Source organism: Seriola aureovittata, chromosome 18 (assembly GCF_021018895.1).
Source record: "Seriola aureovittata isolate HTS-2021-v1 ecotype China chromosome 18, ASM2101889v1, whole genome shotgun sequence".
Lineage (NCBI taxonomy): Eukaryota > Metazoa > Chordata > Actinopteri > Carangiformes > Carangidae > Seriola > Seriola aureovittata.
The window spans coordinates 258,952-275,367 of record NC_079381.1 but is presented as its reverse complement, the minus strand read 5'-3'; the positions used below and the strand labels follow the sequence as shown (position 1 = coordinate 275,367).

Genomic DNA, 16,416 nt, shown 5'->3' with positions numbered 1-16,416 from the left:
TGTGCTACATCCTCAGATATATAGTTTAATTAGACCTTGAGTCAGGAGGGAGGGTTTCACATCCATTCAGCCTCAGTTATCTATCATATTGTGTGAGAAAATAAACCAGACTTTTACTGCAGAAAGTACAGTCTGTAATGTAAGTATAGTTACACATTTTCTGTTCTTCAAGCTCTGAGCTTCAGCACATTCAATGGACACTACATTAAAGTGCAAGTCACATTCATCAGAGCAGGTTTACACCAGTACAGTGTGGGAAATATAACCCTTTAAACACAGTGCTCAACGTGTTCAGGTTCAAGTGTATTTGGACAGAGACACATTAGGTCAAATAAAACCATAATTAATATTTTGAAGAAAGTCCTTTGCAGCCATTAAATGCCTGAAGTCTAGGACCCATAGACATCAGCAGACGTGTTGTATCTTCCCTGGTGATGCTCTCCCAGACCTTCACTGCAGCCCACTTCAGCTCTGCTTATTGTGGGGTGTCTGCTGGTCTTCAGCAGGTGGAGCTCAGTCAGACTGAGATCAGGTGACTGACTCAGCCAGTTAATAATATTCCACCTCTTCACCCTGAAAAGCTATTTGATGCTCTTTTTTATCTTTTTATTTCTTTTTATGTTCAGGATGGTTGTCCTGCTGAATCATGAAATGCCATCTTGACTTACTGTGTCATCACAAAAGGCTCTGCTGAATGTTGCAAAACAACAATCTATAGCCTCATTATTATCTTTTTCACTTGTATGGTCACCTTTTTACTCCTCATATTGACAGAGAACTCCACCTCAACCTCAAAGGTAACTCATGTAAGCTCTTTTGTGCATGAACTAATGATGAAATGACACACAGCTGCCTTGAATGTGCTGAGGCACACAAAATATGTGTAACTGTCCAAATACTTACAGACTGTAACTCTTCCCACTACTCCAGTCAAAGAGGGGATGTTGGGGGTTTTCCCATTCCCTTCAATACCCATGCCCACCTGACCAGTAACAGGGAAGAAACGTATTCTCGTAAATTTATGCAGTGGCATTAAAGGAACAATATGTAACACTGATACGAAGCAAGTATGGGTGTTCCTGCAGAACTGGAGACTGTTTCAGGTCCGCAGTTTCAGGACCATAGTTTTTTGCGACACTACCACCTAAGGAATTGGACAACAGGCACAGGTTGCCAGCTTGACGACACTGAACCTACACGAAGGAACGCAACACCAACGATGGAAAGCGATGAATCGTACATCATAAATTGATCGGCTAATTTATATGTTTGCAATGTTTTTGCTGTTTGCAAATTATAAACCAGCTCATATGAATTTTTCTATAACTCATAACACATTAATGAGTAAAGGTGATTGTTACAAGTTGATGAAAGAACGACAACATTAAAGTCATTCAATTTTATTAAACATTTGTATAAATTTACTATTCACATAACAAAAAGGGCAGAGTTACATACACACAAAATGGATTGACAATATGGTATTGTAATGAAATTGAATAGTTGAAAATTCGCAAGACGCAAGTGAAAGTAATGATATATGAAATATTTTTTAGAAACAACCATTGTTAATGATATATAACTAAAATAACGATACTTTTTTTTTTATTCAGATATTCCTTAAAATGAGTGAGTAAGCTCAGTGCGAAGACAGAGTGAGATTCTTTTGAAAAAAAAAGACGATTACATTAGGTGTCAATGAGAGTGAGACAGGTATTGCTGCCGGACTCGGCACCCCCGTTTAAATTTTGTGCAGACCCTGCCTGTCAAAGTTACATTTTATGAATCCCAACAACTATGTCTACATTTTCAGAAAGAATTATTTGTCTCCTTTTTACGGTTTGGCCGTGAGCTCGAGTTAAAAATAAAAATAAAGGTTATTTTTTACTGCTTCGCACTCTTGCAGAAATCCCCTCAGGGGTCCCTTTGTCCTTTTTTGGACATTTTCTTCACTTTTCTTTTTTGATTTGCTGATCATTTTGGCTGTGTTAAAGCTGAAGGTATGGATTTCTGCAAGAAAGTGTCTTTTTTGACATATTTTTAAAATCTAATGTCAGTTACTGTTACAGGTCTATTATACACTGGTAACACATTTTGTACCCTCTGGGGTTCCTCGCGTCCAAAAAAGGACACACAAAGAAAATGCTATAAAATCATCATATATCAATATTTTTTTCTGCTTTTTTTTTTTGTATACATCTCTTAAAACCACTTCATTTCTGCTCAAACCAACCAAATGTTTATTAGTTTTCAGGATTTTAACCCTTTAAGTGCCAGTTTGAAGACATGTTGCCTCTTGTTTTATCAAAAAAAAACAACACAGAATATGAGATATTTCCCACATAATACATGATGGAGGGATGTGACATTGTTTTATATCAAGACATTTCTCAAAACCAGAATATGATCAGGGTGACTTTTGAACACTGGAAATAAATAATGTACTCATCCCGGCAGTAGCCCCTGTGGCACTCAAAATTTCCCTGGAATTTTCTAATACTGATTAATAATTTAAAAGTTGTAAATCAATGTTTTTTCAGTGATATTCAGAATTTCTAGTTAATAACCAAACGTGCTCCTAATGGACCCAACAATATGCACACGTGCACTCACACATACACACATAAAGAGCTTGACTGAAACCCAATATTTTAAAAAACTATATGTTTACAATTGATGTGATTTTTAAGGAATGTTGAAGAATGTTATCCTTATCTTTTATTCATTTATTGTGTGTGCTCATTGTTGTATTCATTATAGTTCACTTCTTATTGTATTTTAATGGTCTGTGTCTTTTGTGATTGAAATATTTGCATATTTTTTGTTTATCGTGAAAGCAATAAGCTATTGATCTTAAACAAGAAATGTTACAAGAAAATAAATGTTTAAAAACCTGTAAGAACCCCGCTTCTCAGTTTGAACCAACTCCCCTTTTAGAAGCCACTATCAAATTGATCACCTGAGAGTCTGAACCTCTGTCCTTCTTTCAGGTTGTTGATTTGTGCATACACATCCAGCCTTTAAATCATGTCAAAAACTACTCCTTGTTTTACCTACTAGATTCAAATCAGTGCACTCCCAGTTTGGAGAAGCAGCAGGAGCACTAACACAGAAGCTTTAAATTTAAAAACTTTAACTTTCATTATTGCTTATTTAGTCATGAATTATAAACGTTATGTAGAAATATTTCATATTTAAATCCATGTTTTCTGAGGCCATAACCACAAAACTATTGATGAACATACTGCATCATTTAAGTCTTGAAATTATTTTCATGTAAATAAGATAGATAGTTGGATAGATAGATAGATAGATAGATAGATAGATAGATAGATAGATAGATAGATAGATAGATAGATAGATAGATAGATAGATAGATAGATAGGTAGGTAAAATTGTGGTTCAATGCAGAAATGAACACAAGTCCAGATGTTTTATATCCTTCAATCAAAATACAGTAAATGACCTCACATCCACACATACATCACATAACAATGCCTTTCATGTACATTTGTCCTTCCATCATAACTATTACAAACCTTTCAACATCAAAATTCAAAACTCAACTTGCAGTTGCCTTCTTCAACTATTTCATCCTATCTTTTGCTTTCCCTGACATTATAATTAACAGTTCTGGTTATTATTTTAACAGGTGGTTCGACAATGTGTGTGTGCTCCTGAACAAGAGAATAGAGAAAAATATATTTACTCATTATGTTCAAATGATCATTTTCTACTACAATGAACATTAGCACTTAAAATGTGAAAGTGAAAATATCAGTTAACATCTCATAACCTGAAGAAAATGTTCTACCTGATCTGTCTGACCTGAAAGTTGACTGATCCATGCCTTTTATTTGGCCTTAGGGTCATTCATTGGCTGGTATGGTTGAAGGAGAAACTTCCATGACTCAGCCCAACTTGCAAGTGACTTCATTGGTATCTTTTTCAGACTACCAGGCTGGACCAAAAGCCTCCAAGATTCTACCCACTCTTCAAAGAACTTGTCTTCAGTTTCATCCTCCATCTTAAGCTTCTTTACCGAAGCAGAGCCTCTCCTGGGACGTGGTTGGGTTTTACCCAAAAGGTGGCATCCTGCCCACTTCCTCTCTGACTGTTTCTCCATTTTAATATTGGAGTACAGATATCTACTTATTTTGGTCTTCTTTGTTATAATCACCCTAGGGTCAACAGGCTCCTTAGACTTACTTTTGTCTTTGATCTCTACACTGGCACCCTGCAGGAACTGATGGGAGTTTCCCCAAAGCCTGAGGATTGCAGGGTTTTTGTTAAAGCTCTTGTTGATTTTGTTTTGTATGTCATTTTCTCTTGACCACATAACTGTATAGTGGCATGGGTTAGGAGAGGACTCCACCCAGGGTTTTTCCACATGGGGCATGGGGTTGGCAAGTCTGAATGACCTTCCCCACTTAGATCTATGCTCACTGTTAATGGCATGTTGCTGCTGAGTGGCGTTGTTTATTTTTTTCCCAGGTGTTTCTGAAGAGACATAATGATTCATTTGATGGTTCAGAAGTGACCCAGCTCTCCATGAGGCACTCCACTGTTTCTCAGAGTATCTTTCCCTGAACATTTGGTTGTCAAAAGACGGGCTCATTCTAGCTTTGGCTCTCTGCAAGGAAATCTTCTTTTTTAGGGGTTGGATCTCCAATACGTCCTCCATCAAGTTGTCTCTAAGCACCTGCTCAATCCAGTGCTCTGCATGGAAGACTGACCACTTCCATGCTTCCCTCCACTGGGTCAGGTAGGGTTTATCATGGTGGAATTGACTTTCTGAGACCATCCAGGCTGCCCGCCATTCAGAAGCTGACCTAACATACTTCTTCTGAGTCCATGAATCATCAGAATTGTGGAAGGCCATACTTGACCTTTCTTGGCTGGTTTGTGCATTACCCTGCTCAGGTTCTGATTGGTACTGGTGCCTTGAGAACCTCCATGATTCTCCCCAACTCCGCTCCACAGATGGCCCGTTCTTAGAGAGTTCCAAAGTTGCAAAGTTTTTCTGGTCCCTTGCCCAATCTACTCGGATTTGGGGTGTGGTGGACCAATCCTGCTGCCAGAGTTCAGGTTCCTGACGCAGAGACTGAAAGATGAATTTCCATGAGTCTTTCCACTCTGAGGTAGTGAACTTCATGTTTGCCCTGTTCAATGACATTCTGAAAGGCCTCAAAGGGTCAGGCTTTATTCTTCTTCTCTCTACCCTCATTCTATTTTTCAGTGTCTTCCAGGAGTCCCTCCATTCTGAGGACAAGACATTTTCCACCTGTTTCAGAAGAAGCTGCTGAAATTGGGTGAATTCTGTCTTTGACTGATATATAATATTATGTTTCAGTTGCTCATAGTATGGGTCTGCTTTCTCTGAAGTTGAATAAGGCTCCTTTGGTTTCTCTTCCACCATCTCAGCTTCCACAGCAGTCTCCATCCTGGGTGGGTAGGCCTTTAGGACTTTCTCTATTTCTTCACATGGTTTTGATATGTTTTTGGTCACCTGCCATGACTCGCTCCACTCAGAGAAATCATCATAGGTATCACTGGGATCTTGCCTCCCAGAGGGATCAGAATTCTTGTGGTTGTTTAAAACCACCATAGTGGCTGTCCATGGATTAGACCATTTTGGGCTGGGAGATCTTTGAACTTGAGACAACTGGGATTTGTTGCACCCATGATGGTTGACAAGCCTCCAACATTCTTCCCACCTGAAGCTCATTTCACTATTCTTATCTTGCTTATTAGCAATAGATTCATCAATTAAACCATCATTTGGAACAGTAATATGTTCCTGCTGACTTGCTTGCTTGGTGGATCTCCATGACTCGCTCCACTCTGATGAGCATAAGGCTGAGTGGTGCTCAGTTTCCAGCAATAGGGTGAAGTATCCAATGCTCTCTCTATTTACAGAAGATGTATCCTCCTTATTGTTTTTGTTGGATTTTCTCCAGGACATATGCCACTCCTCAGTGGGAAGACTTAAGTTTAGTTCTGATTCTATCACACTGTGGTCAGGTTTCTTCCAGAGATGAAGACTGCGAGGGTCCATCATGTTGGGCCTGTTTGGCCAAGGCTTGCCTGCTTCAGAGTAAGGTTGCTGGGTAGCAAACATCCAGCACTGGCTCCAGTCTGATCTAGCTGTAATGCCCTCTGCTGGTGATGGCAAAGATTTGTTGTACTTCCATGACTTTCCCCACAGCATAGCAGAAGGTTGAGTCTGGGTGATGAACATGAGTAACTGTAACCTGTTGAAATTCTTGTGCTGCCCCTTTTTGTCCTTGTAGTTCAAGGCTTGAGTGGGCAAGCCTCTGCTCTGGCCTGATTGGCTGAGTGGACCTGGACCTGCACCTGCACCACAAGGAAGAGTAGGAGGAACCTGGGGTTGCTTGCTCTTCCAGATATTGCTGTCTTCCTGAGTCTCAGTGGGTTTAGTTTTCCTTTCCACCCTTTTGTATTTTCGCAGTTTGGCTGTAGTACGATTTGCCCAGTCCTGGTTAATGCTGTTGAAACAAATATATAAGAAAAAAATATATAAGACAGAATGTATAAGATACAAGTCATCAGTCCATACATAGATAATATGACTAATCTTCATCTCACATTAACTTCTAGGAAATGTGTAAATCTTTCATGGTGACCTCATTCTTGCACTGGTGACAGCTTTTTTCCCCTTAAGTGATTATCATGTCAAGTGTTACATCAATATTGCAAAAGGATATGTTAGGAATCTGTGTCCAATATGATAGACTTACATCACCATCTGAAGACCACGCCACTAAAAGAGAAAGGGGTCAGTCTCAGCTTTCAGGAGCTAATGTTGGTCAAACCCTCATACTTTGTACAGTATAGTCTAGTAATGTAGGAGGAGTTTGTTGCTGGGTTCAAGCATGTGTGATTTATTTATATCCATGGAGCAAGTTCAGAGGTGTAAGGGCACCAGTATATATGACAGTATCACTGTACTGTTTATATTTAGAATTGAGAATTGTTACAGGGATTGCACTCTTGAATACAGGCTTTTCAAAAGATAATTTCAGTGTGTGTGTGGCTAAAATCAACAGTCCCATTCATAGAAAAACTGTCAGCACACTGACAAAAAAACAAGAGTCTCTAAAGATAAACTACTGTTCCCCGACCCTGCTCGTTTTCTCACCACAGGGCCACATTCACAAGTCACACTACAAACAAAACGTAAATCATCAGTGACTGCACATCTGTTGAGGTGATTTACCTTCTCACATGCCCACATTGGCTTCAATAAATTGTGAAAACAAGCAGACTTGCAAGATATTTTAATGAAGATGGCCATTGTCATTCTATACCATCCAACAGATTACAAAACCACAAAGAGATGGTGAAAAGATTCTGCTCTTGGGCAGCTCTTGTCCTGATGGGTCTTTGTGGATATTCTGATAACCTATTCATGTCTCTAGAATTAGATGGTCTGTAAGTTGCGCTGGCGATCATCCTTGCATGTCACCGTTTTACTTTTACACACTAAATAAATTGTGTCATTGAACAGATTGGCATGTGCACAGGGCTCCATGAGAAAACGTTGTATTTTCTGCTTCATGTACAGTAATTCTATCCTGAGCTGCCCTTCTTTAGTGTTCAGTGTCAGCTGTAAAATATTTGTGTCACTTTGTTCAGGTATTTATTACTCCTCCCACTAAATCTGTTCAGCAGCCAAAGTTGCCCAAAAGGTCATCACATATAATTCACTTTTAGTACATGTACCTACTGTCCGAGCTCTGGTTTCTGAATTAACTGCCTAACCTTTCAGTGTGCAATTTCCTTTGCAGGACAGCTTAATTTTCACCTCTCTGAATGCAAGAATCTTATGTTAGCAGAATAAAGTGATCCCAGAGATGTTTCTATTCATACGTGATGGTTAGAATAAATTTTAGGCAAAAGAAGCCCAAAACATTTGTATCAGTCATTAACTTCACCTCTAAACACAGAACCTGTCATCTCCTCCCTGTTCACGTCCAATCCCCTCATCAACTCTCCACTATCTATAACACACTGTATATATCTGCCTTCAGCTGTAGCATTCTAACCGTCTTCTGTTATTGCATGTCTTGTTTTTTTTGTTATTACTTTTTGGATTTTGATGTCTGTTTTGCTCAGCTGCCCTGCCTGTGAGTTGTGCTTTTGAGTTCACACCTTGCCAAATACATGCAATTGTCAGTTTATTAGGAACACAGAGCTAAAACTAATGCAGTCGAATACAACAGTTGTGCACTAAATTGTTCTTCATGAAAGTTAAAGTTTATGTTGAAACTCAGAGGTGTTTCTGTTATTTAGCTTAACCTCAGTGATATAAATGGACTGGACTAAATAATGCAAACACCTGTTGGTATCATGCAGGACAGTTCAGAATCATAAACAGTTTCAAATAAAATTAAACAGCTTAACCTTCATGGAGGTAGGACTTATTGCAGGTATAAAAACTGGCAACTTAGTAGTTTATTTATTTATTTATTTTTGACCTTTTTAAGACAAAATCTGGAATATTTCAGCAAAATTTCAGTGTCAAGCATCAGGTGGCTGAAGTATAAGTGATTCTGTGATTTATTTATGAATTTATTTTTACTAGGGAATGCAAGGAAGCTACAACCTGCTGAAGGTCATTCTAAATCACTATGAATACATTATAAAATAGATTGAAATATAGAAATTCAGACAAAAATGCTTATGTTGGGGTGTCTTGTTGGCCTTGTGGTCTGAGACAGACCAAAACGTTATAACCCACCCCACCCCCACGCCCAACACACACACACACACATTTATGTGGAATTTAAGAACTCATAAAGACCAAGTACTTATATTTAAGACTACATACAGCCTGCCCACAGAAAGACAAACAGTTTCAGTCCTTACGAGGGCAATGCACTCTTCTCCATCCGTTTCTGCTCCAGCTGCATTTTCTGTCCGTATTCTCTCAGCCTGATCTCCCAGACGTTCTTCATGATGGAGGCGTCGCAGCCAGCCACCTCAGGGTTCTTCTCACTAGACATCTTCAAATTGTTTCAAAACCCCTTCACACAGAAAAAAAGATTTTTAAAAAGAATTATAATTATATCCACTTTTTGTCTCACTTTGGAGGCCAATCAATTTTGTCACACTGCAGAGGCAAAGGTGATGTACCTTATAGTGATGATCTCTGTGTGCAGACGCTCCAGATAGCTCTGCTCCCACATACTGCAACTCTGAGAGTCATTAACCTTCTGATAGACGTTGAGGGGGCTGTCCTAACTAGAAATATAACACCTTCCAACACACAAACACTTTGGAAGATCTAGCACCTTCTCTGTAACATTGCTGTTAATGATCTGTCACCATATGTACATATCATATAACTGGCCTGAAATTGCATTTTAAAAACTTTCACATATTTTTAACATTAAATATTCATGACTAAAAAGTGAACAATTAGAGTTGGTGTTGTGTCTGTGCAGTCTGATTGAAAATGTGACATTATTTTTTCCATATGAACCGCATCCACAAGAGTCCAGAGAGAAATGCACACGCAAGTCAACTAAAACTGATAAATGGTTGTAACTTCAGCAGAAAATCTTCATGTTCATGTAGGACCCCACCACTCATTTTAAGTTGCTATTTTTCGATGCCATTAAATTTGATTGTAAAAACGGAATAAAGCTGCGTTTCCACTGCAGGTTTCCCCAGGAACCTTTTGAGGAACTATGTGCATTTCCACCAGACCTAAATTTAGTTCGGTTGTAATTGATCAACCCCCAAAAAGGTACCTGGTCAGGGGGTAGTACTTTCCAAAGATTCAGGAACTTTGGGGGGTGTGGTCTGCAGTGCTTAACATTTCTGGTTGGTCGAGTACTCACACTCACAGTCACATTTTATTTCACCTGCGATGTTTATAAGTCTGTAGGGAGCGAGCACTGAGCAAGCAAACACATTTTCCACACCATTAAACAGGTCCGGGAGAAGGTGAAAAAACTGAAACAGGACTTCAAAAAAATAAAGGACCACAACAACCGGAGTAGCCAGGGTTTCCACCTGTCATGTATTATATGGGATCCAGGCACTTTTTGGTCAAAACGTGGCTTTAGAGAAAGAATAAGTATTACCTATTTTACCAAGTCATGTCAATTTCCAGATAGGTAGCTTATATATATTGTTTGCTAATGAGAAAGCTAGAACGCTATTGACCATTTACACTTAAGCTGCATTTCGATCAAAAAGAGCCTGGAACAGGTTTGGAAAAATTGTTTTTGCTTCAGTAAAACATTCTTTGATGGGCAAAAAAGACAACCACATGTAGACACACCAGGACATGCAAAAAATCCAGGGATCTCAGATAAACAAGAGAAATTAGAGATTTCAACAAGACTTCCCGGCAAATACTGGATCTCAGTTCCTGATATTCAGTCCTATGCCACATCCAACTGATTGAAAGCAATTGTGATCGTGCTGGAGTTGTGCTTGAATCTACTTCATAAATTTAAGTCAAACCTTAATCTAGTTTCATCATGCTGTTTAGCCACCGCATGCTCCACTTTCTTCACGAGAGTTGGTGAGAGCTCTCTGAATTCAACACTTTTGTCATTTGATTCATTGCCAATATTTGAAGGAGATCATTACATTAGTAATTAGCAAATACTGTATTAAGGAAAAGCACCAAAAGAGTTGTAAGAAGTTATTTCTCCTGATGGTGACTATTGAGAAAAAGTTGAATGATTAACAAAATCATTCAAATGAATCCATTAGGTACCATGAATATTCACAGCAAATTCCATGGAAATCTGATCAGTAGTTTTGAAATATGTTATTCTAGCAATGGGGTGCTCCATGCTCCATGGCCATCTCCACATTGAAGCACCAAGAACTTGTTGGAAGAATGCAACATGGATGATGCGGTCTAGGCTGGTGAGAGCCGCAAAAGTTCTGGTCAAAAGCATCTAACAAAGAACGAAAGGAGATGGTTTTCACAGAGGTGACAAGAATGGAGGAGGAAAGGTTCTTGGTCAAATCCGTCAGCCTACGACAGCAAGGCCGCAGGACAAAGTGGGAAGGCATCCTCCCAAGGTCAATGTTGTGGAGCGACCTGTGGAAGATCCCTCAAGCAAGACTGAGTTTTCTAATCAGAGCCACGTATGACACCCTTCCCACCCAACCAATCTGGCACGATGGTTCGGCTCTGAAGATAACTGCAGTTTGTGTGAAATGCCTCACCGAAATCTCCACCATATTCTGTGTGGCTGTAAGATTGCCTTGGCCCAGGGTTGTTACAGGTGGCGGCATGACCAGGTTTTAAGAAAGCTGGCAGAACTCACTGAGAGCATGAGAGTTGTGGCAAACAAGATACCTCAATGTCACTAGCTGCCTGTCCAATTTTTAACAGCTGGACAAGCAGTGAGGAACTGCCCCACACAACTTCAGTCTTGGCACCTGGAAACGACTCATCAATGAGAGCAGACCTGGACAAGCAGCTAAAGTTTCCCACTAACATCACTACTACTTAATATCAATAATATAAGTTTTTGTTGGACAAGATAGAATTTAATTCTGAGGATTCAGCACTAAGTATTACTTAATGGGGGTTTGAGTGAACTCATCAAAGTCAGAAATCATACTACCTGTTATGGTCTTCACCTGGAAACATTAAAGGTTCTCCATGGAGTTTTAGACCTCTAGTAGTGCTATAGAGCTTTTTTTCTACAAAGGGCTCCACGTTTTGTGTATCTCATGCATGCACACTAGGACGCACATGCACACATAGACAACATGATACACAGCCCTACCAATTATTTTGTACTCTTCTTCTAATATGAAGATATACTGCAATGCACCAACAAAGCCAGGAAAGAAGACTACAACATAATAAAAAAGTTTTGGTGAGTAACACTGACTAAAAACATACATTTTATGGGCTTAGAAGAAAACATAAAAGGGCCCCTTTAATGCAAATATATTTGGCTCAAGCAAGTTTTATTAACATGAAAGAAACCTCGCACATAAGCAAATCATCTCTCTTTCTTATTACAGCAAAGATCAGTGTTGAGAACTAATCATCACTTTGACTGGTGAAAATGACAAAGGTCACCAGTGGCAGGTCATACCAGCTCAAACAAATCAATGTGAATTCTGTGAGCAATGTGATGACGGGCCAAAGTAAAACTTCTGTCTGTCGGTTTGTGTGCTCTCTGCAGCTGGTGTCTCTTTCAGTTTGAGAACCACTGCTCAAGATTGTTTGTGAGGGAAGAAGCTTCACTTCATACGACTGTGAGTGCATTGTCTCTGTAGTTCCAACAGTTCTAACAGTGGATCACTTCATATCTGTTTCAAAGGTCACATTATCTCAGTTAAACTTGCATCTATACAATATCAATAGTTTGCGCTTATTAACTTCATAGTTTTGAATCAGGACCTTCAGTATTTCAGTATTCATCAACATCTATATAAAAACAAGACAAGTAGTACTATTAGTATGTATGGTGTATGGTCATTGTGTGAAAATTGAGGACATAGTTGAAAACTGTTGAGGAACCACAATCATCACATTGTATTTGCATTCAACCTAGTATCAGCTGGTTTCAGTATAGTATAGCCAGTTTCAGTCGCGTGTCAGCTGCTTTCAGTCTAGTATCAGCTGGTTTCAGTTTAGAATCAGCTGGTTTCAGTTTAGAATCAGCTGGTTTCAGCTCTTTATCTTTTCTCTTCTCTCCTTCTCTCTGTGCTCACATATATTTTAATACAGCTGAATTCATAAAGCTATTTTTCTGTTTCTGTTGTCAGGACAACAGAACAAGTTCGAAACAGTTACTGAAATTTAAGATTACATGTTAACTGTCATGGTTTGCTATGGCAGACACTTTTTGTTAGTTTTGTTTTGGACTTTTGCACTTCCTGTTTTATTTTGTATTTGGTTTCCTTGTGTGTCAGTGTTTTTGCTTCCTGTCTTGGTCCTGTGTCTGTGGTGATTGTCTGCCCCGCCCTAATGTGTTTCACCTGTGTTCAATTACCCTTGCCTCCCTTTGTCTTTGTTGGTTCGTCTGTTTAGTTCAGGGTTTGTTCACGTCGTCTGTTCATGTCTGTTATTTTGGTTAATAAACCTGTCTGCACCGTTCCCCAAGTTTTGGCTGCATTTGGGTCCTACTTACCTCAAAACCCTTGACATTAACCAGCAGTCACTCCGATACCATTCGGTATAGCTGCTGCTACATTATAATCAGAAGGTCATCTGACAAAATAAAAGTCTCTAAATCTAGCTCCACATGTGCTAAATTGGCAACACTGCAGGTTGTAAACATCCCATAGACACTATTTGTGCCAATTAATTTTGAAAGAGCAAGAGAGGCCAATGAGGAAACTCCATCTCAGTCACGTGGCATCGGGTGACCAATGGTGGAACTGTGATCACTCAACTCAGTCAGTCAGTCACAGACATCCATGATTATAGGCCTGGCCCTACTGTTGTGGCCCAGCCAATAAGTATTGAATGGAATTTGGTATCAGCAGATTCCCAAATTCTATGTACACATATTGAGCCAATAAAACTTGATTCCAGAATAGTTACACATTGGCTATTTAGCCATGACCTTGTGAATGTGCATTGTGCATATTACTTTGTGCTAATAGAAAAGACAATGAAGAGATGCTGAGAACAGATTTCATGAGGTAAAATCAGAGTGGAAACAAAGGTCTATTGGAGGTAAACCCCGGTGGATCTTCAGGTGGCACTAGAGGCTATGATTCTGTGATTTATTTATTAAATCATTTTTATGGGATGGTTGGAAGAGAGGTTAGCTTATTGAAGGGGGATAGAACAAGGTTTCAATTTTTCTTCATTTTACATTTAGTTTTTTTAAATGTTGCAATAGTGAACTAGTTTCTGTCAGGACTAATAGCAGAGGAAGTGTTTGTATTTATCACTGTTTGTATTTATCACTGACAGAACAGTGTATAGAGTTTTATACATTTACTTGTAGCTTAACAATGTGCATTTATCAGCACAGAACATTATCCAGAAAGCTCCAGAGGTTGATGTGGAAACTGCATGTTCTCCAGCAGTGTGGAAATAAGTGGTTGATAACTGGACACTATCAGCATCTCAGGACACGTTTGCTGTTTAGCTTCTGCAGCCTAACGCCGGGAACACACTGCCTGCTTTGGATGTCAGTAGCAGCTGCCGTCACTGACCTGCTGCAGATAATCGTGTGTGCATTCACACCAGCTGTGTCTCTGCTGTGTCCCTGCAGCTGCAGCTCTATCTCTATACATAGAGTTTGCTGGTTACTGAAATGTTGGATTTCTTTTCATTATAAATTAATTTTGTGATTTATTTTTGAAAGAAAACATCACTAAAATGTCACTGTCTCCACATGCAGCTGCTAAAATGGTTAAAAAGTATATTTATATTTTTCATGTCAGATTCAGCGTAAACATAGACAAATATAGTGAAAGGTGTCAGTTTTATCTAATGTTTCTGCTATGATGTGAATATGACATCAACAGGTCTTTTTCTTGTCTGTTTCTACCATGAGACAAATGAGCAAGAGGCTGGCTCTCTAGATCATGCATCGCAGCCAGAGAAATGCCTGTGTCATGCAGCCAGTGTGTCCACTCTAACCTGTTGCTAACCATGTGGGCTGAAATAAAAAGCAGCATGCTCAGTGCGTTCCTGGCTTGACATTGATCTTTTCAGTTTTGTGCAGAATTCCATGACATTAAATTTGTCTTATTTACTATGTAGGTAAAATATGACAAATGTCTCCACTTTTACACACAATGTTTTTACAAATTAGACTCAAACAAAATGCTCATGTTCAGTGTTAAATTCTGATATGGCACCTATTTAGATAAATATTAGCACACTTTGCCACCTCTTTAGCAAACTGTTATAAGGAACGTGTGTTCTCAAGGGAGGGGGTGAGGGAGGAGAACCAGAAACTTAAAAAGGAGACGGAACAGTATCCAGAGTTGTGACTGATTTACAGCATAGATATTTGTGTGGTAAAATGACAGCATATGGTGATGGTGCTGGTGATAAAAATAGAGCTGTACAGTATGTTCCCTTGTCTCAGCTGTGACATGTTCACTGCACCATCATGCTACATTTCAGATGGGAGCGTATTGTATATCCAATTCATCGTTTATAAAAATATAACACATTTAGATAACAGATTTACAAGTAGCTAGTGCTAACCAAATCCAGTAGTGAAGTCAGATAAAGTCAGATCAAGTAATTTACAGAGATCACAAGCAAGCAGCTGGCGACAGTGGCCTTTTAGGAGCAAAAACCTTGAGCAGAACCAGAATCAGGGTTGACCAGCTATCTGCCTGGACACGCTGGATTGAGAGAGAAACGGAGTGGGCAGGGGGACAGAGAACATACCAACAATAATAAGACTAATAAAAATAATATAATAATAGGACATAATAGGGGTAGTAATAATAAGACTAATAGTAATAATAGTTGTAGCCTAATAATAATTGTAATATGATCATGGAGAAAGTTGGTGGCGTACAATCACAGAAATACCTGCAGAGGAGGAGAGGGATGAAAAAGCACAAAAAGTAACATGCATGAATAGAATATGAGTGTGTACAGATGGAGAGGAGGAGAGAGGAGCTTATTGGTGCATTATGGGAAGTCCCCCGGCAGTTTGAGTATGTACCAGCATAACTTAGGGATGTTTCAAGGCAGGCCTGAATGCTAATTATAAGATTTATCAAAAAGGAAAGTTTAAGGCTGCTCTTAAATATGGAGAGGGTGTCTACCTCCTGAACCCAAATTGGAAGATGGCTCCAAAGGAGAGGAACCTGATAGCTCCCAATTTACACTGAGGCATTGAAGCAAATACAGGAGTAATATGATCTTTTGTCTTTCTTTCTATCTTTCGTTCCTGTGAGTACTTGTGCTGCAGCATTTTTGGATCAACTGGAGAGTCTTTAGAGACTTGTTAGGGCATCCTAAAGAATTGCAATGATCCAGCCAAGAGTTTGTCTGCATCTTTTTAAGATAGGATGTGTCTGATTTTTGCAATGCAGCTGAATAAAGGTAGTCCTTTAAGTTTGTTTTATGTGGGAGTTAAAAGGACATATCCTGATCAAAGATTCCTTATGGTGGTGCTGGAGACAGGAGCTGGGTGATCTAGAGTAATGTCTTTCTGAGGTGTTTTGGGCCCAGTACAATAACTACAGTTTTGTCTTGCAGGTCATCTAGGTCTTTATGTCCTTTATGGAGGCAAGCTTGAAATTCAGCCAAATGATCAGTTTCAAAAGTATAATCTGTAACGTGTGTTTACAAAACTAACCAAAATAAATTGATAAAGAAAGTGTCTTTAGTTTTCGTCTTTGTCAGTTTATTTCATACATCAGCCTGTAGTGCTCTTTGATGGGTATGAAATCTCTCTTCCTTCCTTACTT

At 39.2% G+C, this 16,416-nt stretch overlaps 1 protein-coding gene across 2 annotated transcripts; it reads right to left on the bottom strand.

Annotated features, from left to right (window-relative positions):
* Positions 1-3,414: 3,414 nt before the first annotated feature.
* Positions 3,415-9,226, bottom strand: LOC130186052 (uncharacterized). Of its 2 annotated transcripts, XM_056402764.1 has the most exons (3): positions 9,160-9,226; positions 8,893-9,050; positions 3,415-6,509 (listed from the first exon to the last, which is right to left on the bottom strand). In XM_056402764.1, the coding sequence occupies exons 2-3, from the start codon at positions 9,027-9,029 to the stop codon at positions 3,854-3,856; spliced, it is 2,793 nt and encodes a 930-aa protein (XP_056258739.1). In that variant the 5' UTR covers positions 9,030-9,050; positions 9,160-9,226; the 3' UTR covers positions 3,415-3,853. The 2 variants fall into 2 exon arrangements, with proteins under 2 accessions (XP_056258739.1, XP_056258740.1); XM_056402765.1 differs by lacking the exon at positions 9,160-9,226 and having other exon boundaries at positions 8,893-9,132.
* Positions 9,227-16,416: the final 7,190 nt, after the last annotated feature.

What these genes read in the sequence shown, in the direction of transcription:
- LOC130186052 (XM_056402764.1), bottom strand. Translation starts at nt 9,029, where the DNA reads ATGTCTAGTGAGAAGAACCCTGAGGTGGCTGGCTGCGACGCCTCCATC. An exon ending in GAGAAGAGTGCATTGCCCTC is followed by an intron (nt 6,510 to 8,892) that starts GTAAGGACTGAA and finishes TTGTTTCAACAG; the next exon opens with CATTAACCAGGACTGGGCAA.